We start from the raw sequence: 27,621 nt of genomic DNA, 5'->3' as shown, positions 1-27,621 counted from the left end.
TTACTGTTCAGAATAATTCTAACAAAGCGATTAAATAGAAATTTGTTAATTTCGGACAGGAAAATGAAGCTCTACAGTATTTTAGATGGTCCACCGTCTGTTGCATGTCGTCAGGCATTAAAAGCTTTGAATATTGATTATGAATTGATCGAAGTGGACTTTCTCAAGGGTGACCACATGACGGAGGAATATGCAAAAGTATGTTTGTTCTAATAAAATAATTAAAGTGCAAAGAAAATGTTAATGTGATTAATAATTTACAGATGAATCCACAAAAGGAGATACCGGTGTTGGTAGATGGTGATCTTGCCATAGGAGAAAGGTATGAACTTTTTAATAAAATAACAATCTTGTCAGTTGCTTCACTAGAAGTCGTCAATTCTATTATGTGCAAAGTTTTATAACAGTTTATAACAAAGCTATAAAAACTTTGCACAAAATAGAATTATGTAAAATTATATAAAATAGTAATATAATTTAAAGTAAAAAATTATATGAAATAGTGATTTATAAAATTATATAAAATAGTGATTTATAAAATTACATAAAATAGCGTAGTATGCATAGCAAGTCTTGACACATTTAAAAAAATTATCCTCCTCTAAATTTGACAATAAAAGTTTTAACTATTATTGCCTGTTAATTACTGTATGAATCACTGCATATTCTATTGTTTTACAGTACTGCAATTATCCAGTATCTCTGCGATAAATACGACACAACAGGGAAATTTTATCCGAAGGACCCGAAGGCTCGTGCAATAGTCAATCACCGCTTGAGTTTCAACCTGGCGATGTATTATCGTGATATATTGGAATATGCGGTACGTATCACAATGACTGCAAACAGCATAAGTTATGCAAATAAAATTCTCTATCTGACTAACTAGTCTGTTGTATCTGATTCAAACGGCGGTATGCAGTAACCTGTTTTACAAGGTGATTCACTGAACCTATTACAATTGAGGAGGCGTTAAAAAGCCTTTGACAATATTTTTTACATTGCACTTAAGTACTTTTTCACACAGAATTCTCCAAAGAATTTAAGAAAGAATCCAAAGAATTAATAAAATCTGTTTTATTTAAAAAGAAGCGTAGATTCCTTTTTGACCCAAAATAAATTGCATACCAATAATCAATTCAATGTGAAAAATGAATGAAATCGGTATCTGTTGCGGGCTCAGAGAAAAGAGCTTGTAACAGGTTTTGAGAAACCAAAACACATGCATATACATGTGTGTGTACGGTTTCGTTTTACATTACCTTTCACCGCATGCTTCGCTATTCGTTCCGTTTAGTTTCCACGATATTTCAATTACAGAAAATTTCAATCGAAACGCACAAGATAATTAAAAATGCTAAAACATAATGATGAACATTTATGTAAAGGTGGCTCCGATATATTTTGATTATCCGAGGACTCCTTTGGGATTGAAGAAAATGAAAATAGCGCTGGATGCTTTTAACACGTACTTGCAACGTGGAAATACAGAATACGCTGCAGGGAGTAAGTATAAGTTAACTACAGTGTAGAATTAAATAATAAAACATTGTCGAATTTACAGTAGATATTTTCTAGAGTCCTAAAATTAAAAAACTCCAAAAGAAAAATTCATTTTCTGATACTTTAAATTAAGTTGCAATGTAATATAATCTGTATACTTGATTTAACAGATACAATGACCATCGCTGACATGGCATTGATGGCTTCAACCATGGGACTAGAAGCGATAGACTTTAAATTGACCGACTGGCCATACGTAGAAAAATGGTACAACAATTACAAACAGAAACAACCGGAATTATGGAAAATTGTTAAGGAAGCTATGGAAGCCATGAAAGATTGCGTAAAAAATCCACCAGATTTGTCTGGCATAGGTCATCCGATTCACCCGGTTCGTCAAGTAAAGAAGACATAAGCACATAAAGTGCATTGCGACCAATATGCATTAATCTATAAGTTATTACACTTGTTCACTGTGCTATAACATCCAACATAGTACAATAATTTGATAAAATAAATATGCTCCATTAAACGCGATTTTGCTACCAGCTATCTCCGTTCACGGTTACTCTTCATAACTTATTTTTAATAAAATAATAAATCCTACTGTATCTTTGAGATCAGATATAATGAAAAAAATTTAACGATGCACTTTTAGGAATAGTGATTCTAAACGCGTAAAATTCGCTATGGATTTTATTAAATACATCGGTACAGTATATACATTCGTGTAATCCCTCATATCTAACGGATACGTGTTAACGCGTAACGCATCTCTAATTTTCTATTTATTTACATGTTCAGAGATTCAATCCTGCAAAGTCATTACACGTTTTAATTTCGCTTATCGTCAGTAATGATAACTTTTTTACGAGGTTGTAATGTTGAAACGTATCTACATTTTACGAGTCGACGATATTAGTAAGTTGTACGCGTGCCAACGCGCATAGTTTAATTGAGCGAATTTACCAATTATTTCATAACGTAACTTAAAAGTCGGCGATACTTTCCGTTGATAAGAACACTTTAGCAATATTGTTCCTTCGTATTTTAGTCAATTAATCCGTTGAAATATCGTGTTTGAAAGATGATAAAGTAGCATCGCGATTGCATAAAGAAAAAAAAAAGCTACGCAAAGAAGTATAAGTTTTATGCTGCACAGATATACTATTCGAAGAAAGATTCTATTTGATCTATTACTATTACATACATACGTATTTAGATTATTGCATCTGAAATGTCGGATTTTGAAACATCCAAAATCATACATAATAGTACCATAAAATATTACTTATGATGTATCAATTTGAAGCTGAAAGTTTACTGAGAACTGCATAAACTTCCTTGGCTAGTTATCACAAAATCATCTCTATTACTCTCTACACAGCAAGATAATTTTATATCAAGAACACTAAAGAAAAATTTGACAGTCATTTTTAACAAGATATAAGCTTCAAATTGAGGCAACTTAATCACTATTTTATGGTACTTTTATGTCATCAAATTGTATTGCTATCTTTGAAATTTCATATGCATCAACCCAATAGATAGATACATACATATATACATACATACACACATGCACGCAAACATAGGTACATATCTGATTGTCTTAACAGGTTACAGGTCACATATTCGAAGATTATTCTTATTGACCTATCGTATACCGATACCGAGACTAGAAAACTTTGAACCGGAAACAATGTATCGTTTCTTTGCAGATAAAACGATTGTATTGTTTTTCGACGAAATGGACCTTTACAAATATCGAAGCAAACGAAATAATCAGATGCATAATCGCAAAAGCGAAAAAAAAAAACACTAGAACAGCGCTTACGTAAACAGTTGACTCGAGTAATTGACTCAAATTTCCAAATATACGTAACGCTTATCTAATTGCCACAACTTTCTTCTATTTATAATTGACGCCGAATCATCTCGCGCGTTATCCCCGACTTCGCCTTCGATTTGTCCCCACGTTATTTATTGTCCGCGATCGAAGACCAATGAATTAACAGATGAGATTGATGTTCGAATCAGTCGTTGAAGTTTGAAATTTCGCGCCAAATCAACGACACTACTCTACCGGTGAAATTTTACTTGAAGAGGAAACGCGACGTTTAGAAAATGTTATTTTACTACGGAATATTTGTTGGAAACGTTTAAAGTTTGTCTCGAACTGTTTTTTGTACTTTTCTCTCTCTGTCCATTTTTTCCACTTCCCCCGCGAAGATTAAAATATGAATTAATCGACACCGTTGGACGATAATCGCCGATTCATTTAGTTTCATAAAATCATTTTAGATAATTTTAAAACTGACAAGTTATGAACTTGATAAGTTGTTAAAAAGATTCGACCATCATTGCAATATGTCATGCATGAGAGGATTCTACAAGACTTTTAGTAAGGGTAATAATGTAATAAAATGCAAAGATGGCCGTTTTTTAACATCCCATTTACAATTCGCTTTTGGGGTATTCGTGAAAAAAATCGACTTCATCGGATTAATGGCGTCCCGATCGATACCCTAACCTCGTAAACGAAACAATTATCGCGCGATCACGCGACTGTAGTCGTGGAAAAATTTTAACCAGCTTTTCGGTGGAAATAACCAAGTGTGCGATGGTGCATATAGTCACCGAACTCTTCCGGAAGGTGAACGAAGATGAGATTTTATGTAACCGGTGCGATAATCGATCACATCGCGTTGCGTACCTCCTGGTACACCGTGTCCGTGTCTTCTGCTCCATCTGCAAAAAGATCTTTGCTTAATCGAATCGTTCTTTAACTGTTTTCAAGTGATACTTAACTCGCATGCAACGTCTTCTTCGAGTATCTAACGGGTCGTAGAAATTTTCTAACAATAAAGGGACAAAACATTTGATACTACTTTTTAACGAAGATTGGCGAAAATTTCTACGATGATTTCAGCCGAATCTCAACTATTCTCATACGCGTCGATGCGCTTTATGGAACAGTTCAGAAATCACACGAACGCTTAAAAGGAACAGATCAATAACTCAGTGCACAATTATTATATATTCACTTGTCATAACCTATTATTTTTGTTATCTTGGTTAGATATTTATAAATGATTATAACACATAAAGTGCAAAAATGATTGATATAATATACACTTGTTTTTTTTTTTTTAGGTGAATATACAATATTTGTGCAGCGAGGCATCGAAATCGAATCGGACAGGGAAAACTATCGCGTGGAGTAAAAACGTTGAGCAGCATGACACTGGTCACGATGCTACATTCCATGTATATAAAAAATATTTGCTATATCGAGGAACATGACAAAGGTATAAGAATAAGAAGAAAGTCTAACTAGCTACGGTAAAATATTTCCAGTCATTCGTTAACGCAGGCACATCGCATGGACTAACGAAACCTACCGTAAACTAGCAATTCGGAATTAGCGTACCTACGCGTATCGCAAAAGCCCATTTTAATTCGTTTTCCTACTTACGGGATTCTAAACGGCGAGTTTCGATTCGACGCGTAAATCAGCGTCACGTAAAATAACATAATATTATTTAATAAATTAATGAAGATCATTCGCGACGTTTCATAAACCATCTTTTTTTAATTATACGTATTTACCGATTTATCGAATGAAATATTAAACGAAGTTTAATGTCGAAGTTAATGCAAGTGCTTTTTATGATTAATATTTCATTTACCCGCGAAAAAGTGTAAAGAGTGTGCGTGTTAAGTGCGTGGCGCGTAGATGGCTTTGCGCCGTTTATCGAATGTTTGATGCTGCTATCGATTATCGATATGTCATCAATTTTTGACGATATATCAATAATGCACCGTGCGCAATTTTTTCCGTTTAAATCTGTTTGTTAGTTCAGGTTTTATCGTACAAATTGTCTACATCCTATTAAGTTAAAGTAGATTATGAAATCCGATTTAATTTATTCTTGTTTATGCTCCAAACATAACCTAACCTGATGTCAAACACGATAATCAGATTTGAAAGATAAAAAGCGCGCACATCGATATTATTGACATATCGCATTAGTGATGACATATCGATATTATTGATATCGATAACATTAGCAGCATTGATCGATGATATAGTCGGCATTTATCGATAACAGCAGTGGTAGAACCGTGATTCGCGGGTGGTTTAACAATCGGTCGTACCTTGTTATTGGTTTTGAAGGCCAGGAAGGGAACGTTGACGAGCGTTCGTCGCGGTCGAGGTCGAGGTCGAGGTCGAGTTTGAGATCGGGGTCGAGGTCGAGGTCGAGGAAGTAGGAACGCGACGAGGTTGGGATTCGGAAGTCGCGTTGTTCCGTTGCGACGAGTTAATGTGGCGATGCGTGAGATTTGCGGCCGTCATCATCGATGAGTCGTTGGTTGATTGGTTGTTGTTAGTCTGGTTGCTGTTATTGTTGTTGATCGGCAGTAGCATTTGGCCGTCACCGTGAGCCGTCGACACGCCGTAACTTCGTAGCCGATATTGGCGTTGTTGCATCGACGAGCAACGGCTTCTAACAACGGTGCTCCTGCGTTGTTGGGTGTCCGTGGTACTGCGTATATTAATTCCATACCTCTCATCAGTATTTTCGTGATATCTCGCCACCGTTTATGGCTTCCCTCGATTTTTTAACCGTCGTCGTTCGAAGGAATTGCGGAGGAGTGACGAACCGAAACGCGCCTCGGTTCAAAAAACCGGAAGTTACCGCGCTCACACTGTAACCTCGCGAAGTTGGCCGCGAAACGACGCGACGTATCGAAATCGAAACTACGCGCCAATTGTAAGCAAAACGTCTACCGTTTCTAACGGTTACTGTTGATGAAACTACGAAACGTGCGTCTACGTTGTGAAACTACGTTGTTAAAACCGCGTTACTACGATCACGAGGGTTATTCTACGAAAGGGTTACCAAAGATCCAGTAAACGATGGAATATCATCGCAACTCGAATCCATGAAAATTCGAACAAACGATCACGTGGTACACAACTGTCCCTTATCGAAAAGCTATGCTTTTCAGGACCGGTATAGTGCCGACTAAGGGCAACGTTTTTTATTGGTTGAAAGCAATAGTTTTATCGAAAATGCTACGTGTTCAAATTTGAACAGAAACATCGTAATACGACAAAAGCAAAAACATCATGCTTCTTGATCTATGAAAGAAAGCGAATGCATCGAATTAAGAAGAAACGTAAAAATGAATCAAGTAGGACATTTATCGTACATCCACGCACATATAAAACTGACACGGCAAGATATAAATCGTGCGTCTTTTCAAATCTTTTATTTGTTACTTACAGAAAATTCATCTTAAATATCGGGTCGGGTGACGTACTTAATGAATTTTCAAATTTACTTGAAAATTAAACGACCATTCGACGATATGTTTAATTAGTAAATTATTTACTGTCGAACACACGACTGGTCGTGCGCACATCAACGGTGAAAGCCGTTCAAATAAATGAATGAATTTTTAAGATTAACACAGGAAGACTATATACGGTGAGTGCCACTAAAAATCGTACAGTACAACGCAGAGAATTTTTGTTCATAAAATATTGTACAGTGAAAAGTGAAATAAAATTAAAAATAAATTTTTTTAATGTATACGGGTATATTTACAATATTTTAAATACAAAAATGTTTTTCCTGTACGATTCTAATTGACAAGCACTGTACTTTTTTCCTTGAATCGAAATATTTCTGTAACATCCTGGGAAGCGAGACTCCGCGAAAAGAAATTATATTTCAGCAATTATCGTAGCTTCGTTCAGACCGATCGACCACTAGTCCCGTTTAAAAACGCAACGATGACCTTCGAATCTATGTAAACCGCGTACGCGTTTCAATGAAATCCTTAGTGGCTACTCGGACGTATAAAATCGGCATAAAAAAATACTTTCGTAACGTGGAAATACGTTCCCGCGCTGAACGAACAATTAGCAAGTTGAACGTAACTGGTACACAGGTACATTGATCCTCAAATTGTACGTCTATCTAGAAGCTGCACGAATAAGACTGGATAAATGACTTCAAACCTGGTTACGCGTGAGTTCATCGTTTCGTTTAAACGTGGAGCCAAATTGTATATCGTTTCTTATGCGACGATCGTGTTCTTAGCTACGAAAAGTATTCAAGTATTTACTTATACTTTAAACCTGTTGCATATTCCAGGCATCCTGTAAAACAACATCAATGCCACTTTTTATTTTAATCGATTCACGAGACACGCATATACCTCTAAACGGCAAAGAAAATCTCTACGGTTTGCTTCCAACGTTTTCTACGCAACGAAATGATTCAACGCGCCCTTCGTTCGTCTTTGGATTACTAAGTTTTTATAGAAAAGGATTTCCGTTAATTTATTGATCGATCTGTTTTAGCGATTTTACCTACGCACACACACGCACGCACACGCACACGCATACGCGCATGCACGTGTAGGGTTATGACACACATGGTGCGTCGAGAGTGTCGGCAACCGCGGATTCTCCAAATCTTACTTTCGTTTTACCAGCGAGATTTTATAACTTCTGGAACAATACTCGTAAGGAACGAATAATCGTCTTCATTAATCACTAATGTAATGTAACTTCATTAGTCTTCACTAATGTAACATAATTTCCAGCATGAGAACCGTTTTTAAAGTCGTTGACAAAGTAGCCGTGACATAAAAAAGCGTTATCGCTGTGAACGATGTACGGCGATAATTATATACGCCGTTACACCGATCCTTCTTATCTTGAAATATTTTCTTTTTTATAAAATTGAAATGCTTTAACGGAATCTAAGCAGAAAAGTAAGAGATACGAAGATGTTTATAGAAAAGTTTAAAAAGTCAAGCATATCCTACGTCGGTGAAACTACGCGCTGCCTCTATTATATCGGTGCAAAACGAGAGAAACAACGATCGAATAATCTTGCAAAAGTGAAAAGAAGCGTGTGTGTGAGTGTGTATGTACAAGGTGTCTTAAAAATTATGTACACCGTAAAAAATTGCAAACTTTCCGTACCAAAAGTAATCAAAAATTCTTTGACGATTTTGCGATCATCGCTTTACCTTTCGAGTTACGAACGATTAAGTCTTTGGCTTAGAAATTTATGAATGCAGTTCTCAAAATTAATAAAAATTCAAACTTAACAGTGGAATTTTTAAATTTGTAATTTAAAAATTTTTTAAAGTAAATGTAAGTAGCTAGGGCTCTTTCTTGTAGATATGTCTTTAGCCAAAGCGAGTGTACATTGCCCTCAACTGTACGTTCTTGAATTAAAACTCGTCTGAGGAATTCGGGCATCCAACTTTCGATCGTTCGTATCCTTCCAAAACGAAGCCGCAGATCGCAATATCACATGGAAAGTTTTGATTTCTTTTTGCGCGCGATGTGTTATCGTGTATAAAAAGGTAGCAAACGTGGGACGCTTGGAATAGCTACGGAACTAAAGACTAAGAGAAAAATTAAGTTGGAATCGATGAACGTACCATCAAATTATGTACACGAAATACGTATAAAATGCATACCGGAGTAGTCTGGTTATGTAATCTGGCCAATTATCCGGAAACATGACGAGAAAGAAGCCGACCGCTATAAAGATCATTCCTGCCAGTTTCATTCCCATGAAATGGGCTCCGTACAGAAGAACGTCCAATGCTAAAAACAACAAGCAGAAGAAAGGAAAAAAGAACAAGAAATGTATGACATCGATCAAGTACCGTTTCGCGATAATTATGAATTCATTCGAATTTATTCCGATACGTGTTTAGCATACCAGCGGATACGGGTACAGCCGTGATCAACCCCAACGTGATGAATAGATCATACGTTAGAGCGATGCTGAAGTTACCGAGCATGTTTGCAACTGTCAAACAACGATAAAAAAGTATAACTTTAACCGTTGTCCAGCTATTTCGCGTTTGACACAAATCATGAGATGAGCCAAAATATGGTAAATTCGAGGCTTATTTCATGATTTTTAAGTAAATGATCTTCCAATGATATTTCCGTTAACCGTGAAGGATACTGACCTAAATGCAGAATACTTGCTGAGAGCAACGTCGTCCATGGTAACCGTCCCCAGTGTACGCTTTCCGCTCCCGAAAAATAAAGGGCCAAACAAATTGGCCATAACAGTGCTGCGTTGCATAATCCGATAAGAGAAAAAAATAATGACATTTGGCCGAACGTTGTCTCTCCTATAACTTTTTTAAACAGCACCTATTTTAAGATTGCATCAGTTACTTTTATATTGATCGTTCGCTTTTCCTTAATAGTTCAAGTGCAGATTTACATATAAAACGCTGAAGATAAACGTGATTTTTATGAATTTATAATGAAGGAACTATTATAAACACGAAGCACTGAAACTTCTATAGTAATTTATTTAATAGTTTCCTTGTAATAAATTTGCAAAAGTCACCTCTATTTTTAGCGTTCCACATGTAATTCTCCTCTTAAAAGTTTAACGAAAATGACTACATAAAAGTTGCATTACATTCCTAACAACATGGCTAATTGCCAGTAAAAATAAACTATATATTTTGTGATTAGGAAATGCGTGACGGTAAAGATAGAAAAAAAAATCGTTTCTTGCAAAGATTAATTACTCACCTTGTACACAGCCGAACCGGCTGCCGCGGATGTTGCTAAAACTACTCCTCCTAAAGTTGGACTTCCGGTTATGCCATCCATGTATGCTAACAGTGCGATTCCAGTATTACATAAAATCACCGCCACTATCTGCAATGCATTTATTTTTCTTATCGCCTTTGCCTTGTGTAAATTTGTTTGCTGTAATTATTACATAAAAATGCATCACTGACCCTTACGCCGACGAATTGTTCGTGTAGAATAACCCAGGATAATAAATAGACGCAAGAGACATTAGTCGCGAACAATGCCATTACGTCGGTAGCTAGCAATATCCTTAGTGAATAAATATACATGTAATTCGTAACTACCCAGAGTCCACAAAAAAGACTACATCTGATCAAAAAGCGACCACCAGTAAATCCTTTATCGCGGAAACCGCGCAAACTCTCCGCGATTATTTCTGATGGAGCGTTGCATTTTATCCTTACGGATTGACAAACGAAATAAACTGGGAAGTAAAGGATCTCCCAATTTGTACAAAACCAGGTTGTAAAAAATGGCGCGTTATATGGAACAGTCTAAAAAGATTTTTAAAAGAATAAGTATAGATATTTGTTACTAACAAATTAAACGTCAAATTAGCTTACATGTTGATGACGTCCTGTAATCGATGAATTAGAAAACGACGAATAATTAGGAGTTTCGTGTTTGTGAAAATATAAATATTTGATACAGTGTGTTGCACCGACCCAACTTGCAGTCACGCATATCGTAACGCATACTCCGAAATATATCTGCAATTATTTATTGGAAATTGCAAATTATTTTGTAGAACTTTACATTAATAATATTAGCAAATGTTATTTATGTACTTGTGAATTATTGGGACATAAAACAGAAGATTCAAGTATAATCCATTAAAAATTTCTAAGTAAATTTTGACCTCCACTAATTTGTCATTTATTGAACTTTCTCTTTTACTTTTATCCATACACCTTGTGTCCTGATAACCCACAATCACTATTGTTTAAAATTAATGAACCTTTTTGGCAGATTCCGCACAACAGGATGCATAACATGCTGATAATGAATTAGGCCTTTGATGATAGGTAACTGGTGGTACTGTTACATGGGATTGAACTTGAGTTTGACCTATACCGTGTCCTTGGTTGTCTCCTGTTCCTCCACCTCCAGTTCCACTTCCACTTGTTTCTAATGGACGACAACTTGGCACGGAATCACGGCTTCCACTAACACTACATCCTTGTTGCTGTTCGCAGCCTAAATATTTCAAAGAAAAGATTATAATGTAAGTAGTATTAATTATCTTCAGGACTTAATGATGAAGACAAGGATGATTAGAAAAGTTTTTAGCATGTGTTTTAAAGGTAAAATTTAAATTAGCCCATTCATATTGTAATATATATTTGTTCCAAATTGAAATGAATAAAACAATAATATACCTTTGACCTACTAATCCATCATGTGTGTGAATGACCAATACATCATCTATTGCATATGAGTGTATACTTACCAGAATTGTCACGAGTACCTTGACCACTTGTGGTTTGAGGACCATGGTTCTGCTGACCATCGCCAAGAATTATATTTGGAGCATGAATTTGTTGGGGATGAAATATTGTTGGAATATCCCCGACTCCTTGGCTACCCATATTTAAGTTTGTTCTTTGAAACACATTATAATATTTGTTTTCAGCGTACTGGGAAAAAGATACCAAATTTTTATACGTTCAGACAAGTTAAGCATCTTAGTTAGAAAGCCAATTAGATTATTTTAACCATTGACAAATTACTCTGTTAACATAGCAAGTACTTAGAGTACCAAAAAAGAAAATAAGTGAGTCCAGTGATTGCTATGAATCGTAAACGTACCTTCTTGACATTTTTCATCGAAAGTTACGATGCGCCCTAAATTTAACGTGTCCATCGTTTGTGATGCACAAAAACGCTCACTCCAAGCTACATAGACTGTCATTTTAATTTTACTACAATTATATCACAAGGTCATTTCACCCATCGCTGCTACGTTAGTCCTTTAGATTGACATGTTTTATGGCTGCCCTATTAACAGAATCTAATAATGCAACAGCCACCAAATGAATTTGTATCTTGCAGCTACCCGACATGAGTTGCTTCTTCGATTAAATTAAATATATGGTTGTCATTGTTACCCATTAAAGAGTTAAAACAGTTGGAATTATTCGATTATTCGGTTCGATCGAGTATGACATTATTTTCTTCGCGCAAATTCAACGCGTTCCACGGTAATGGTCTTCAAGTAGTTTCAAGTATACTATGTCGCGTCATTGATTACTAGTAAACTTCGCACTACTACCCCTTTAGAGCACCCTACTTGCGTCTGCGCTCATGTCTTAGACTTTTAAATCGTTCGATGTAATAAATATTGTAATTTCTTAATATTGTAACGTAAATGAACCAGTAGTTCATATTACAAGTCGCAATTTTCATTGTAATTATTACAGTCTTCCTGTACATTGTCCTGTACATTGTCCTTTGATTTGAACCACGCGGGTCTATTTGAAATTTTGATCGCTCAAATTTTAAATTAAGGTTTCAATAAAAGATAAATACTAAATTTTCCATTGCCGAATTTATTATGGACCATACTTTAAAAAACCCCAAAGTCGCAAAATTAAAAAATTCTAGAATCCCAAAATCTTAAACTCTGGAATTACAAAATCTTAAATTATTATTTTAAAGGTATTTTGGATTTGAGTTAGGGTAGTAAAAGACAAAACAGTTAAGATAAAAATACTTTATTTTCTATTTTTCTGAAATAAGAGTCTTAGTTTATTTCAAATGTTCAGTGATTTAATTATCACTGAACTTGCTTCGTATTAATACTTGGTGTTTGTATTTTATTATATCTGAACAATCTAAATCCTGTGTGTTATTTTGTAAAAAAATGTAAGTACAAGTACACGATCATACAAATAGTACAGTCATACGCAATAATAAGAATAACGTGCATAGCAAATCTCAGATGGATGAAAATCTTTTGTATCCAAATATTCAAACAGTTATATTCTTTGTGTTACAAACTTCCTATCTTGATATTAAATACAAATGCAATTATACAAAGGAACACTAGATATTATGATGTACGTGGTTTTTACTTTTGTTATTTGATTTTGTTTGTCATATTTATTATGTGATTCCATCTGTATTTACTACAATGACAAAAATTAGGCAAATAAACCAAACATCATAATAGCGATAATTAAAATTACAGATTAATCACAGTCTTATCATAGAATAACACTGAAAAGTGAAATTCATGAAATAATTATAATACTCCTTATGAGAAAATCATACTTCTATTGTAATAATAATTTTATTTGTTATATTAAAAATGCCTATAAATTACACATATAAAGCTGAGAATAAACAACTTAGAAATGTGAACAGAAAAAAAAATATCAAAAAAGTTTTAGTTAATATAAAATGTGTGGCATATTTCATGATGACATACGTTGTCTAGAAATGAAATTTTAACAACTATTTGTGTTATTCTACAATAACTGATGTACTTATTATTAACAAGACCATTCAAGCCTTGATGTATATCACATTTTGTACAATCGATAAATTCAACGGTTTCAAGTCTTTCGAGTTATTTTATAATAATTATGTGTCTGCTACTCGACTTTTGGAGTTGACGTCTAAATACCCGTGTAAAGGCATGTAAGGAAACAGTTTGACACGATGCAAAATATTATGCTGCTTTTTTAACGCATACTTAATTGTGTATCGTTACGATATGATCAAACTAAATATAAATCATAATACTCGTGTAAAACATCAAGTATTGCTTTTTCTACATTTATCAAAATGATATACTTTAACTATACTTATCAAAATGATATACTTTAAACTTTCTTCAAGATTTCTCAATGTTTTTGATATTAAAACTTTTATCAAAAGCAGTTGATATAAATTTATTTGTTTTTTATTTGATTAAGAATAATAATTACACCTTCATAGATACTATGAAGTATGTTATTTTATTTTTTGCGTGAAATATAAAGTATGAAATAATTTATTTTTGTATTTGCAAACATAGTAATTACTGCACAGTGGTAACGCATGGGAGTGATTTACTAGTTTATCTATTACTCATGATAATAGAAAGTAAACGCAAAAATGGCAATAATTATTCACCAAAAACATAAATGAATATTTTATAAAATACAAGGATAAAATTTTCTCGTTTGAAATTATATAATAAAAGAGTAGAATAAAACGTTCTCGCAATTTACTGATTAAATTTAATTTCGTGAACACGTATAATTCTAGTAATTGTATTACTAATAATAATACTATTTTTGTTATACATATAAAATTTAAATATGTGCACAGATACATTTTTTTTACATTTGCTAAAACATAACTTGCATTATATGTTTTAAATTGAAACATAAAATAATAAGTAGATGGAGGGAAGCTACTTTATACTACACTGCATCTTTCAATTATCAGATTCGTATTTGCTACCTTCAAATTACATAAAGTAAAAAATATATATGTATATATGTATATATATACATATCAATAAAAATCACTCTTCTGTCAATATAGATCACTTTATATACTATATTCAATATTTGAATAATGTCAACTCAATTTACATGATACGGCAACTTATTCTTCACTTTTCACACTCTTATTAACATTATTATATTTACAATTTGTCAATTTATTTATACAGAATCTTTTCATAGTACCGAATATACTTAGGCTTACAAAAGGTGGCTTTGGGATTATCAATGATGCTTATTTATTAAATGAGCGACCGATGTAAGTTATTTACAAATACTTCAACACAACAACTGATTTAATATAATCACATGTAATTTACTATCTACTATAACTGTAGCTTAACAATAAATAATTAGCTCGTACAATCATACATAAAGTATTTTGAATTATTGATATTGTCTTCTAGAAGAATGTTATCTTTTTTTTTCTTTTATGTTAGGTCACACTCCAAATGAAAACGAATACCTTTTCTACGCGAGTGCAATCTTTAATACGATTAACTATTAATGAATCTTATTTTCTTATGCTGACAATAAAATAGGAGGTAAGATGAACAGCTATGCACTCTTCGTATAAATATGCAATCAGGAGAACACACGTTTACTCTATTCCTAAACAAAAAAAAAAAAGACCAGATCACATTTATCGCCCCCTAACGAAAATTATACTCGGTTTAATTTATGCAACAAAACTGAAACCGTTTAAATTTCATTAAGCTTACGGATCGCTACAAGGACGAAAAAATAATAAAATAATCTTTCATTAAACTCAAACCATTTTCTAATACATATATGAAATAAAAAAATGTAGACCAATGTTTTAATAGTTTTAGATGAAAAGATTGGAAGATAAGTATTTTCACTCGATTATCTTTCAATAATAGGAAAGAAACACAATGAACAACGTGTTACTTTTAATTTATCATAGTGTTATGATAATGATTGTAACATAATTGGAGTCATTGAGTAGATTTCAAAAACAACCTTCTTTTTAAATACAAATTAACTTTGTATTATTCATTTTTGTCATTTATGTTACAAATAAAAAGACACATTTCAAAACCAAAAGTGTTAGGAAGGCTTTGTTTTTAAAAATTATCTTATAAATGCTATTCAAAGCTATTATTTGTGCGTATCCACATCGTGAGTCTACAAAAAATATCTTAAATATTCTAGTAATCGGTCAAATTAACAAGTTGCGTTTCAACTTTTATAAGAATTTATAATAAATTAAAAAAATAAACAAAAATTGATATACTTGAAATGTTACATAATATTCTTAGTAAACATTAGTTAGTTCCTTTAAAATATTATGTGATGTTATTGGTAGATAATAATTATATTCTTAATTGGTATACCCAAACGATAAAGCGTTGATATTATAAATTTTATATTGATTCATTTCTAATTTCTACTAAAAAATTGTATACTGAAAAAGCGTTAAACATAAAATTTATTTATATCACTACTTTTTCTAAATATCTTTAATTCTTGAAGATACCAATGGTTGATTTTAACATTTAAACCGGTATAGATATATATAATTGTCAAAACAAATATTGGTAAATTACAATCCCAAGCAATTAAAACGTTATAATATCAAATTATGCGTGAACATTATGTTTCTAAAAAAAACTGAATATATGAATTATATACACTCGATAAAGTATTATTTTTACGCTATAAAATATGTTCACTATTTATTAGAGTCAAATTGACTTTGTGTTTTACCTTGCGACCCTGTCTCTTAGATGCTTTTCGGGAAACTTTCGACTCCCTGGTATCATGCACTTGTTTATTCAAACCCAGTCTAAATCGCACAGGCATCTTTGAATCCAGAGTACTTTCATCTGTAAAAAATATAACGAATTAAATGATGTTATAAATAATGTTGTACTTTAGAAAAATATAAAATAAGACATGTTAAAAGAAAACCATTGTAATATGGAGTTTCAAAATGAACTTTAAAACTGAAACCTAAAAGTCTAAAAGAAACATCTTCAAATTATGATTGACTCTAATTTGCTATTAAAAACAAATATTTTTTCTTGATTACATTATAAGTTGTAATATTCTTTAACCTGTTAACTGTGTCACTGTTCAACCAGAACACAATCATTTTTCTTTTGGATATATAATAAAAAAGAAACAAACAGAAAAATATTTATTACTTCTGTAAACAAAAAATAATAAAAGTATTCTTTTAATTACAAGCAGGACAATACAATCAAAGGCAAAAATCTTTCAGTAAATGCACTGTAAAACTTTATATACCTTTTAATCGAGTAATGAATTAATTCGTCATCCACAGTTAACAGATTAATACCGTTACCAATACCTTGTTATCGTTTTACGACAAGTTTCGCTACAAAATAATTTCATTAAAACGTATATAGTAAAATATTGCGATTATGTATTAATCAAATACAAATGTACAAACCTTCGGAATCGTGTAAGTCAGATATTGGCCGGTGAAGAACGGTAACCCTTCTGACTTCTTTTTGATTAGCTGCTAAATAAAATACAAATACAAATACAAAATTATTAATATAATAAGTATGAAATATAAATGTTTAATATGCATACTTATATTACTTACTTTTATCGTCTGTTTTAACTAAGTGTCTCTGATTTGCTTTTGCATTATTTTTGACAACTCTGAAAATAAAATAAATTATGATTGCATTTGAAAGTCAAAAACTTAAATATATTATACGTTAAGAATCTTCTCATCTTTTTTAATACGTATCAAGTTTTCTTTTTCAGATCTTAACTGTTCTATGTTCACTAGTTTGTACAGTTAGAAAACTATATATAATATGAACACTTTTTCCCTAATGAATATAATATTGTACTTACTCATTGACAACTCCTTTAAAAGCAGACTGCACTAATCTTGCAGACTGAATTGGCACTGTTCTATTTAGTCTTTCTGCTCTTCTTCTACTCAATTCAGTTCGCAAATCACTTTCTTCTTCTATTGCTATATCTTCGAAAATAGCATCCATATCGTCGCTAGGTCCATCCGAGACAACGTCCTTCCTTTTTTTACACTTTTTATCTTTTCCAATTCGTTCAGAAAGAGGAAGTTCGTTCTTTAATTTTCCTACTTGATAAAGTTCTTTGTCACGTTTCTTCTTCTTTTTTGAAGATTTTTCTTTCTCTGATTTCTGCGATTCCACATCTACACTCGAATTAACTGAACTCGTAATAGTAACGGGTGAAGTATTTTCCATACTTTCTTCAAATTCTTCAAATTCATACTGATCGTCTAAACACAAATCAGTTTCTTGTACCTCGTAATCCTCCGCAACTTTTCTAGCATTACTCGACTGAAAATCCGCCCCTTCTAGAAACTCCACCTTTTTACTTGTATTCTCCTTTTTACTTAATTTAATTTTTTTATTTGCATTTATAGGATCTATAGGCCTCGTACATTCAAACTTTCTTCGTCTAGCTTCCAGTATAGGATCACTAATCACGTCTGTAGTTTCTTTTTCTGCCAATGTGACTTTCTCAAAATTATCTTCCTTCTGTTTCGATTTGATACGAGTTACTTCTGGAGATATTCTGCTTTTAGGTAGTGGCGAAGATTCTTTTGTGTATGATGGACTGTTCGTTCCGTCCGGAGTAACTGATCGTGGTCCATGTTTTCGACACGATTCTTTGGGCGACCACCTTGGAGATCTTTTCCGTCTAGGAGAAAGACGAGGCGAATTTCTGGGCGATGACCACGGCGATCTGCGTGGTGATAATCTCGGTGACCTTGTTCTCGGTGAAATTCTTCGAGGCGATATTTTCGGCGACGGTAACTGCAATGATCCCCTTCGAGGGGATAGTCCAGGTGATTTCGATTTAGGCGATAACCTACGAAGAGGCGACGCCCGTTTTGGAGATAATTTAGGAGATCTTGTCCTTAAAGGTGATCTCGATTGAGGGGATAACCTGAGCGGTGAAAATTTTGGAGAACGTGATCGCGTCAGTCTCGGGGACTTAGCTAACGATGCTTTAGGTGAACGTATTGGTCTTGGAGATCTGGAATGCGGTGAGAGTCTTGGAGATCTTCCTCTTGGCGACAATTTTTTAATCGGTGATCTTCTTATCGGGGATTTATTTGGAGATCGACGTGGAGATAATCGTGGTGATCTCGATCGCGAGGAAAGTTTAGGTGATCGTGAACGTGGGGAATATCGTACCGGTGACTTTCGAGGTGATCTGTATCTCGATATTTCTCGTTGTGACTTTTTTAACTGTCTAGCTGGTGATCTTCTAGGGGATCTTCTAGGTGATTTTTTCCTTGATCGTGATCTGGGCGACAACGACCTACGTTTCTGTGGAATTCGATTACCTATATGAGGCGATATAGACCGCCTTTCACTCTTCAAAACTGATACTGTTGAAGCTGAAGCATAACTCTCCTTTCGAATATTACTATCTTCTGTTCTATTCTTTTGACTCGAATTTCTCCCTACGTCATCCTTTTTTATCGATTCTTTACCATCTTTCTTGTTGCTTTTCTTTTCTCTTTTTTCGGACGGTTTATCAACGTTCATCTCCCTTTCCATTTCATCCATCAAACGTTCTAAACTGTCCTCCTCTTCGAGATCAGCCATCAAAAGAATATCATCGTCGTCATCGTTAACGACGTCTTGATCTTCTTCAATTTTTTTCTGACTCTCTGCAATTTCTACTTGATTTTCAGTCATCGCGAATGGTGTTTCACTTTTAATACCGTCATTTTCAATTGGTTCTTCTTTTATGTTTATATTTTTTTGCTCTTTATTATCTTCTTCGTCCGAACCGCTTCCATTATCTTTGAAACGGTGAAATTTCGATACTTCTAAAAATATTATTCTTATATAATACTTCAAACAAATATCATAAACATTAAAGTTCTAAAATATTTTTATATTATACATACCTGTGGAGTAAGAGTCAACACTTGTATCTGTCTTTTCTACTGGACAAGTTATATCAGCTTGTTGAAGTACCACATGTTCTTCCATAGGAACTATTGCTATTAAATTTGGATTACGTGGACTCTGATAATATAAATTCTATAAATAAGAAAAAGACAATACATTGTAGACAATTAAGGCAACATGAAAAACAAATACCTCTGTTACAAATATGTGGTATTGAGCTTAAAGTAACCCTTAGAGTATCACATATGTGTACCGAATATGTTAAAAAAGTAATCTTACTCCATTTTGTCGCTGTTGCATTCGGTTATGAAAATACCCTCTCCTTAAAGGTCGCTGACCTTTATACAAAGGATGAAATGATTGTGTTACATCAATCTTCTGTACTTGTGGTAAGGACTGTTTTTTATTATGTACAGCATCTTTTGTTCTCAATGATTGAAGAGCTGCTAATCTAAGCGCTTCCAAGTCTTCGTCATCTTCGTCATCATTTTTTGCATTTTGCTGTGAAGGTATAATCATCTGAAATAAATGGTACTCGAATTGATTATAATTCATTAACAAATGTATTTAATATCTTCAATTGTTACATATACTTGTGTCATAGTAATCAATTGATAAACATAACACATTTAGATATAAAAATTATTATATATACCACTATTACATTAATGTTCTATAAAAATTACAGCATACAGTAATTATATACATCCTATTTGCATTTTCCATAATAATCTTTTGCTAATAAATTAAGATATGTATACAACAAGATTCTATGTACAATTTAATGGCATAAGAAAAGTGATTGTAAATAAACTTGTTCAACATCAATTTTGAAATAATATTAGAATAAATTTTCTATTTATTGACTGATTCCTGTATATGATTAACATTTAAATGGGTAATATGTATCAAATTAATAACGATACAATAAATATATTGATTTATTAATTACTATAATATGTTTACGCTTACTTTTTGACGATAATCCATTTTATTCGAGTTACAATTGGAGCAAAACTTGTAGTTATTACCACCAACACGAAGGTCCAACGCTTGCATTAATAACTCTATACCAATTTTGGTATAAGATTTACCTTACGAGTAATTATAATTTACGTTATAACTACATCGCAAAAACAAAACTGTTCTTTTGATCAATTTTTCGATAATTATGAATCCTACAGGCAATGTTGCACACTTTGTTACCCCCCACCACATATAAATAAAATGGCGTGAGCGCTCATAAAATCAGACGTCTTCGAACCAGAATGTAACATAAGATGTGCGATCAGTTACTAGTTTCATATAGTATTACTCAAACGCATAAACCATGAACATCTGTTTTATGTATGTATTTTGTATAAGTAAACCGAAGTGTAAAATGTTTTTAGACAATATTTTTATATATGTAGTATTTTACATATTTATATTGTCAAATGAATAGGTATATGATGAACGCATGAACTTTGAAATATGCAGACAGAGCAGGACAGAGCATATTCTTGATGGGGGCAGCCATTGCGAGACGAGGCGAGACAAATTGATGCCCAACTTTGATTGGTTACTGTTTTATACTACTCTAAATTGAAATTTTGTCATTTCTAAACTTAAAATTGTTTTATTATATCATTTTTAACTTCTCTAGTTTAAATACTTCTGAAATGATATATGCGCATAAAAAATAATCATTTATTTGATATTAACCTATATTACTCAGTATTTTTTAACTTTTCATAATTATCGGTACAGAACATGCACAAAAAATAACCAATTAAATATGAACGTCAGCTATTGAAGCTCTTCTTTCATACTGGCTTCACTCTCTTCGTCTGTAATCCAAATTTACTTCATTCCTATATTCTCAGATTCATGATGGATAGATATATAAGGACTTGCGAGAAAGCAGACGTATATAGATATTCAGTATGATCCCTCTGGTGGCGAGTATGGGAATTACAACCATATTACTTTCTTCTTCATTGATATGTTAAAAATAGATACATAATTCTATAAATACAGTTATAACATATTTAAATCTGTTATTTTATTACATGGTCTCTTTCATACGTAACATTCTAGATACAAAATTTTGTTTTAAACTAAAATTAAAATGTCATACTTGGAGAAAAAAAATGAATGAACCTTTTAAGATATTTACAACACTAAAAGTACACGTTAAATTTAACAGAGATATTTTGTCGTCAGAATTTTTTTTACACAAATCGTTTCAATTACACAAGTTTTGCAATTGAAAACTTTGTTTAACACAGCTTAAAGGACCTATAAACGAGTTGGCCGGTGATATAACAATATGCAATTTGAGCATATCTTTATTTGAACCTACTAAAAATGGAGATGTATATTCTTGTACAGAACCCTGTTGTGGATTTAGTTCTTCAAATGGCAAAAGATCATCCAAGTTGAGAACACGTTCTTTTTTACTAAATCTATGAATAATTTCAGTCACTCTTGTAATATGTTCAACACCATCTTGCAATCCATAAATTAATACACCTATTTTCACTCTCATATCAGCATCACTATTTACTGGAGGTTCTTTACAAGTAAGCGATAATCTTACCGATCGCTTTACGTGTTCAGGCATTTCTACTGTTCCTTGCCATACTATTAAAAAAAACTTCTTAAACCATACACCCTTTGGGTATATATCAACAACCCATTCACACGCACGATCACCAGCATACTCTGCTAAACACGAATGACTCGAAAATACAAGAGTTCTGGTGTGATAAGAAGGCAGACCATGAAAATTTTCAATTGTAAGCAGTGAACTACAAGTGTCCACTGTGTATAGTCTTGGTTCAAAAAGTAAAGCGCCATCCTCTTCATTTAAACTTACTTCTTTAACTCTATCTAATTGCCCTGAATGAAATGACATTCCTATCGACATACGTTCTACGAAAAATTCTTTATATTTTTTTGTTAAAGGAGATAAAAGTAATTCTGCTAACTGTCGAGGAGACATCATTGGAAATCTTACAGGAGTCATTACAGCTATCACCAATTGTTTTAGAGTAGCTTCTAATTCATCAGGTGACAACTGAGTTCTTAAACGATTTGCCTGATGATCCAACCAAGATTCTAGGCACTTGTATAATGTCATTTCATCCTTTATTACTAAACTACTTTGATGTAATAATGATACCAGAATATCCAGATCAAAATTTCCAAAATCTGCAGTCTTAGCTACCAACTCCAAATTCCATTTGATAAAATTCTGACACGCTTGAGTAATATTGTGATGGCCACAGTTTGAAGTATACTGTAACCATGATACTAGAGTGCCATGTATGGCAGCTAACGCAATATGATTTTGCATATAATCAAGACACAGTGATATTAAATCTTTAACATTATACTTATCCGCCAAAGATAATATTGGTAGAACAACTCCATAATTAATTCTTATTTGACCAGTATAAAAGTAACGCAAAAATTCACTAAATATAGGTACACATTGTGGTGTCTCTTGAAGTGTTACTCTACTTTCTTGTGATTCGCTCCACTGGGGACTCATTAACATTACCTATATTAGAACATTGATATTAACTATACATGAATTTAATTCTTATCAACTTTTGAAACACATTGGTTTATGGATGTATTTGCTTACTTGGAAAACATCACTTGAAGCACACAATATAAGGCGATGTGCAGGATATTCTATACCATCAACAACAAGACAAATATCATTCATAAGGCGTTCAGCATACAGTGTTGCTATTTTTAATAGAACTGTACGTGAATTATCAACCTAAATGAAAAATGAATAAATTTACTTCTTCCTTTACAATAAATATAATTTATAACACTTTATAGTAACCTCTATTGAATCAGAATTCTCATGTTCCTCAATATCATTTGGAACACTACTTGATTCCTGTTTTATTTTATTCGCATCCATTTTTTAAGATTTTGTTATCCACTTAAAGGAAGCTTATAACACCACACATGGTTTCCTTATGTACTTCAGCACTTATTTCCTTTTTTATATTATAGGATATATTATGTCAATGAAAGACACAACTGTTTAGGTAAGTCTTCCATAACCTTTAACATATTATGAAAATATTTTCCAAATCACAGTAACTGTAAAGAAAAAAGTAGATATATAATGAAAGCAGCCACTTCATTTATATTAAAATAAACATTGCTATATAGATTCATGAAACAATAAATAAAAAACATTCGTAAATTATCACAAATGTTAACTATCTGTTGAATTATTCAACAATTAATTATATTTTTATAAAAAGCAGTATACTGAATTCGATAGTATATTTTTACCTGATACGATATTATTTACTAAAAGAAGTTGACAATAAATTTTGTTCCATCCTTTTTATTAGAATGATTTGTAGAAGTTTCACAATCTTATTTACGTGGGCACAACAGAGTGAATAATAAACTGATATTGTTTTGTATATTATATTATTTATGAAATAGAAATCTTTTTAATCGAATTGAATTAAAATCACATTATTTTAAGACCTTTGTATCTATTAGTTTAAAATGTTTAAGCTATGCCCGTTACACAGATTGAAATATGAACTGATCTGATTTGAAAGTCAACTGTGCAACGTAAAACCAAAAGAAATGAATAAAACGTCCACAGTGAATTATTACCATATCTACATATTTTAAAACAATTCAAACAGTTTATTTAATAATGACCAACTACGAAATTCTATTTATATCTATAATAAATTTGTTTTGTAACAAATTTAGTCGTACGCATGTTGCAAAGTTAAGTCATATTTCCCTCGAGTTGCGCGAATTCAGGATAGTTTTTCGTTGAACTGTGTACAGATGGTGCTTTCTAATCATTCATACGCAACAACCCAACATTGCAATAAATGTTTATGTTTACGTTATTAAATTTGTAACGAAGTGGGTTAATAAATTTATGAGAAAATAATTTATTACATATTTATGCTGTTCCATCATAACGTAACAAATAGAATTGCGAGAATAAAAATCTGTTAATAAACCGTTACTGTAAAGAAAAGGTAATTTGCAACTGTAAACAAACTGTATAGTTGATCAACTGTAATCAACTATGAATGTAAATTTTGATTTTGGTATCATTTATCATAATAAACCATGCTTAATATTCTGTAACAGTCAAAGTTTTGTAGAAATTATTTAATTGAATATCGTTAATGTTATACTAATCATCTTATGAATAAATTAATAACACAATTTTTTTGATTTATATCTTAATTGTTACAGGTTACATCAAGAAAACATATGTAATGTATCCTGTTTATATTTTTATATTTATTTGTTCTATAATTGTTGCAAGAATATGTTTCATGATATTTTTTACACATAAAACAAAACAGAAAAATGTAGTTCGTGCTAATCCTGTCAAAACAATGATAATATTAGGGTCTGGTGGACATACTGCTGAAATGATAAGAATTCTTCAGTATTTAAATTTTAAAAATTATTCCCCAAGAATATATGTACATGCTGATACAGATATAGTGAGCATGGAAAAAGTTAAGGACTTAGAAAAGAATAATACAGATTATAAAGTATTTAAGATCCATAGAAGTAGAGAAATTCATCAGTCATATTATACATCTGTTTGTACTACTATCTATGCGATATTGGAATCAATTCCACTTATATGGAAAGAACGACCAGAATTACTTCTGTGTAATGGTCCAGGCACTTGTGTGCCTTTATGTATTACAGCATTTCTGTTTAAAGTATTTTATATCATGCAAACTAATATAATATATGTTGAGAGCTTTTGTAGAGTGAAAACATTATCATTGACAGGAAAACTTTTGTATTATATAGTTGATTATCAAATCGTACAATGGCCATATTTAACTGAACCAAATAACAAGAATGATAGAATATTTTATTTGTGAATAAAATCATTTTAATTTTTATTTCGATTATTTTGTTTTACTTATACACCTGTAACATTTCTAGAAAATGTGTAATCATGTATTCATCGCAAAATTAATTCCATGGGATTTATTAATGGAGAATATACAGAACTCTTTACCTATTGAAATGAAAATACATTTATCAACGGTCACGGTCAAGTTAAAAAATTTTACTGAAAATAAAATGTAAATATAAAGTATTTTAAAAAAAAAGTTATTTATTGATACAATTTAATACTGTTTTCTTTTTACCAAAGAAATCCACCCATAAAATGGATAGAGAATTCATTAATTTTAATTGAAGCTTGTTTGGACAGAACATGGGAAATATTAAATTCAGGTTACTGGCAATCTGTTCCAATAGAATATCGATATTGTTATTCATTATGCGTTATTTTGAAGGTAATAAACTGATATTGTATATTATTCTATCAGTCTGAAGAAATATTGACCACTATCTATTCACATAGGCAGTAGTATTGGAATTCCAATATGAGAGTAATCCCAGAGAAGCCAGAAAAAACATAATGCTATTGAAAAATATTGTTCAACAAGTTGACAAAGGTATTTTATTAGGAGCTCCTTTTCCAAATGTTCCCATTTTATTACCAAACATTGCTTCAAAATTAAATGAAACTAGTAAGTAGTATAAATAAAAAATAATATATAAATTTGTATTTTACATTACAATTTTGATATTTTTACAGTAGAATCATTTGAAACATCAAATCTTCAAAAATTAATTATAAATTCTAAAGATTTGCATAATACTGTATTGTCAGGATTTACTGAAATTACACGATACAATGAACCTTCCATGGAATTATTCTATAAAACTATGTTTATGCCTCAAGTTCCAGCAATATTAACAGGTAGCACTCACTTTATAGAATATATCAGTAAAATATCCAAAGTGTATTTGCTATTTAATTTTAGGCTGTATCAAACATTGGAAAGCTTTAGATCGATGGCAAGATTTAAGTTATTTATCTAAAATTGCTGGAAATCGTATAGTACCTATCGAAATTGGATCACGTTACACGGACGAAGATTGGTCACAACAGTTATTTACTTTCTCAGAATTTTTACAGAAGCATATATTAAAAAAGAATGATAAAGTTGGTTATTTAGCTCAGCATCAACTTTTTGATCAGGTTTGAAGTTTTTACATGTTTTGTTACGTCTATTGAAGTTATTTACAAAATTAACGGATAATAATAATTCTAGATTCCCGAATTAAAAGAAGATTTTATGGTACCAGAATATTGCAGTTTTACAGATAATGATTCCATAGAATCACCAGATATAAATGCTTGGTTTGGACCTGAAGGAACTGTTTCACCTTTGCATTTTGATCCAAAACATAATTTGTTATGTCAAGTATGGAAGTTAATACTTGCTTTAAGAATAACAACGTATTACGGATATATGAATTAAAAATTGACATTCATGATTTTAGGTATTTGGGTATAAAAGAGTCATTTTATATCACCCAAATGATTCGTCTAATTTGTATCCTTATGATACAAAATTGCTTAATAACACCGCGCAAGTTGATCCTTTGAGTCCAAATTATGAAAAGTGGCCCGAGTTTAGTAAAGCTAAGGGTTGGATAGGTTATTTGAAACCTGGAGAAATGCTTTACATTCCTCCAAAATGGTGGCATCATGTAACCAGTTTGAGCCCAAGCTTTTCAATCAGCTTTTGGTGGAATTAAACAGTACTTGCAAGCAGTGGACGGTAAAATATCGCTGAATTGTACAAAAAGAAAAAAAGGCTGTGATAAAACCTGTAAAATTTATTTACGATATTTAAGAAATTGTAATAGGATTAAAGCTGTGAAAGAGAATCATAATGGTAAATGAATTGAGTTCCTCAATCCTTATAATATATATTTCATTGCATTGACGACATACGCTTAAAATAATAAGTCGGGTTTTGATGTTATAAGCATGTAAAGTTCATAATTTATATTATATTTATTTTCACGAGTTATTTCTAAAAAATTAGTTGAAAATAGAATAGGTAATGAAATAATTTGTCAAATTAAGATAATACGATTTTATTATTATATTTGCATGTAGATACAAATCATTGAAGCG

At 32.1% G+C, this 27,621-nt stretch overlaps 6 protein-coding genes across 15 annotated transcripts; 3 read left to right on the top strand and 3 right to left on the bottom strand.

Annotated features, from left to right (window-relative positions):
• The first annotated feature begins 38 nt into the window (after positions 1-38).
• gfzf (GST-containing FLYWCH zinc-finger protein) lies at positions 39-2,040 on the top strand. The gene is made up of 5 exons (XM_012287793.2): positions 39-198; positions 264-322; positions 682-823; positions 1,389-1,506; positions 1,674-2,040. Exons 1-5 carry the CDS (start codon positions 64-66, stop codon positions 1,916-1,918), a joined length of 699 nt encoding a protein of 232 aa, XP_012143183.2. The 5' UTR covers positions 39-63; the 3' UTR covers positions 1,919-2,040.
• A 141-nt stretch (positions 2,041-2,181) lies between these two features.
• LOC100879637 (solute carrier family 35 member F3) lies at positions 2,182-12,637 on the bottom strand. 3 transcript variants are annotated; one of them, XM_012287785.2, is made up of 10 exons: positions 11,981-12,628; positions 11,622-11,808; positions 11,130-11,368; positions 10,735-10,881; positions 10,318-10,665; positions 10,106-10,234; positions 9,523-9,712; positions 9,267-9,356; positions 9,019-9,148; positions 2,182-6,053 (listed from the first exon to the last, which is right to left on the bottom strand). In XM_012287785.2, the coding sequence occupies exons 1-10, from the start codon at positions 11,996-11,998 to the stop codon at positions 5,669-5,671; spliced, it is 1,863 nt and encodes a 620-aa protein (XP_012143175.1). In that variant the 5' UTR covers positions 11,999-12,628; the 3' UTR covers positions 2,182-5,668. The 3 variants fall into 3 exon arrangements, with proteins under 3 accessions (XP_012143175.1, XP_012143180.1, XP_012143179.1); XM_012287790.2 differs by having other exon boundaries at positions 2,182-4,254; positions 11,981-12,603; XM_012287789.2 differs by lacking the exon at positions 9,267-9,356 and having other exon boundaries at positions 11,981-12,637.
• A 232-nt stretch (positions 12,638-12,869) lies between these two features.
• Positions 12,870-21,466, bottom strand: LOC100880941 (uncharacterized). 4 transcript variants are annotated; one of them, XM_012287784.2, is made up of 8 exons: positions 20,565-21,466; positions 19,872-20,111; positions 19,589-19,724; positions 17,527-19,507; positions 17,267-17,325; positions 17,108-17,179; positions 16,399-16,517; positions 12,870-15,279 (listed from the first exon to the last, which is right to left on the bottom strand). In XM_012287784.2, the coding sequence occupies exons 1-8, from the start codon at positions 20,649-20,651 to the stop codon at positions 15,274-15,276; spliced, it is 2,700 nt and encodes an 899-aa protein (XP_012143174.1). In that variant the 5' UTR covers positions 20,652-21,466; the 3' UTR covers positions 12,870-15,273. The 4 variants fall into 4 exon arrangements, 2 of the variants coding, with proteins under 2 accessions (XP_012143174.1, XP_012143173.1); XR_013038591.1 differs by lacking the exon at positions 12,870-15,279 and adding an exon at positions 16,942-17,032; XR_013038592.1 differs by lacking the exon at positions 12,870-15,279 and adding an exon at positions 16,942-17,032 and having other exon boundaries at positions 17,108-17,176.
• Positions 21,467-21,606: 140 nt separating this feature from the next.
• On the bottom strand, positions 21,607-24,047 carry Tango10 (transport and golgi organization 10). Its single transcript, XM_003704398.3, has 4 exons — positions 23,901-24,047; positions 23,437-23,702; positions 23,227-23,367; positions 21,607-23,139 (listed from the first exon to the last, which is right to left on the bottom strand). The coding sequence occupies exons 2-4, from the start codon at positions 23,515-23,517 to the stop codon at positions 21,820-21,822; spliced, it is 1,542 nt and encodes a 513-aa protein (XP_003704446.1). The 5' UTR covers positions 23,518-23,702; positions 23,901-24,047; the 3' UTR covers positions 21,607-21,819.
• Positions 24,048-24,488: 441 nt separating this feature from the next.
• Positions 24,489-27,368, top strand: LOC100881167 (jumonji C domain-containing protein 5). 5 transcript variants are annotated; one of them, XM_012287780.2, is made up of 9 exons: positions 24,503-24,622; positions 24,846-24,865; positions 25,563-25,705; positions 25,777-25,921; positions 25,990-26,083; positions 26,302-26,391; positions 26,456-26,673; positions 26,747-26,899; positions 26,979-27,368. In XM_012287780.2, the coding sequence occupies exons 3-9, from the start codon at positions 25,566-25,568 to the stop codon at positions 27,234-27,236; spliced, it is 1,098 nt and encodes a 365-aa protein (XP_012143170.1). In that variant the 5' UTR covers positions 24,503-24,622; positions 24,846-24,865; positions 25,563-25,565; the 3' UTR covers positions 27,237-27,368. The 5 variants fall into 5 exon arrangements, with proteins under 5 accessions (XP_076389149.1, XP_012143170.1, XP_012143169.2 ...); XM_012287779.2 differs by having other exon boundaries at positions 26,227-26,391; XM_012287777.2 differs by having other exon boundaries at positions 25,990-26,158.
• On the top strand, positions 24,659-25,525 carry Alg14 (ALG14, UDP-N-acetylglucosaminyltransferase subunit). Its single transcript, XM_076533041.1, has 2 exons — positions 24,659-24,678; positions 24,846-25,525. Exon 2 carries the CDS (start codon positions 24,869-24,871, stop codon positions 25,496-25,498), a length of 630 nt encoding a protein of 209 aa, XP_076389156.1. The 5' UTR covers positions 24,659-24,678; positions 24,846-24,868; the 3' UTR covers positions 25,499-25,525.
• Positions 27,369-27,621: the final 253 nt, after the last annotated feature.

The sequence above is a fragment of the Megachile rotundata genome, chromosome 6, assembly GCF_050947335.1.
Source record: "Megachile rotundata isolate GNS110a chromosome 6, iyMegRotu1, whole genome shotgun sequence".
In the NCBI taxonomy this organism is placed as follows: Eukaryota; Metazoa; Arthropoda; class Insecta; order Hymenoptera; family Megachilidae; genus Megachile; species Megachile rotundata.
The sequence above is the reverse complement of the archived record's forward strand: the minus strand, read 5'-3'. Positions and strand labels throughout refer to the sequence as shown.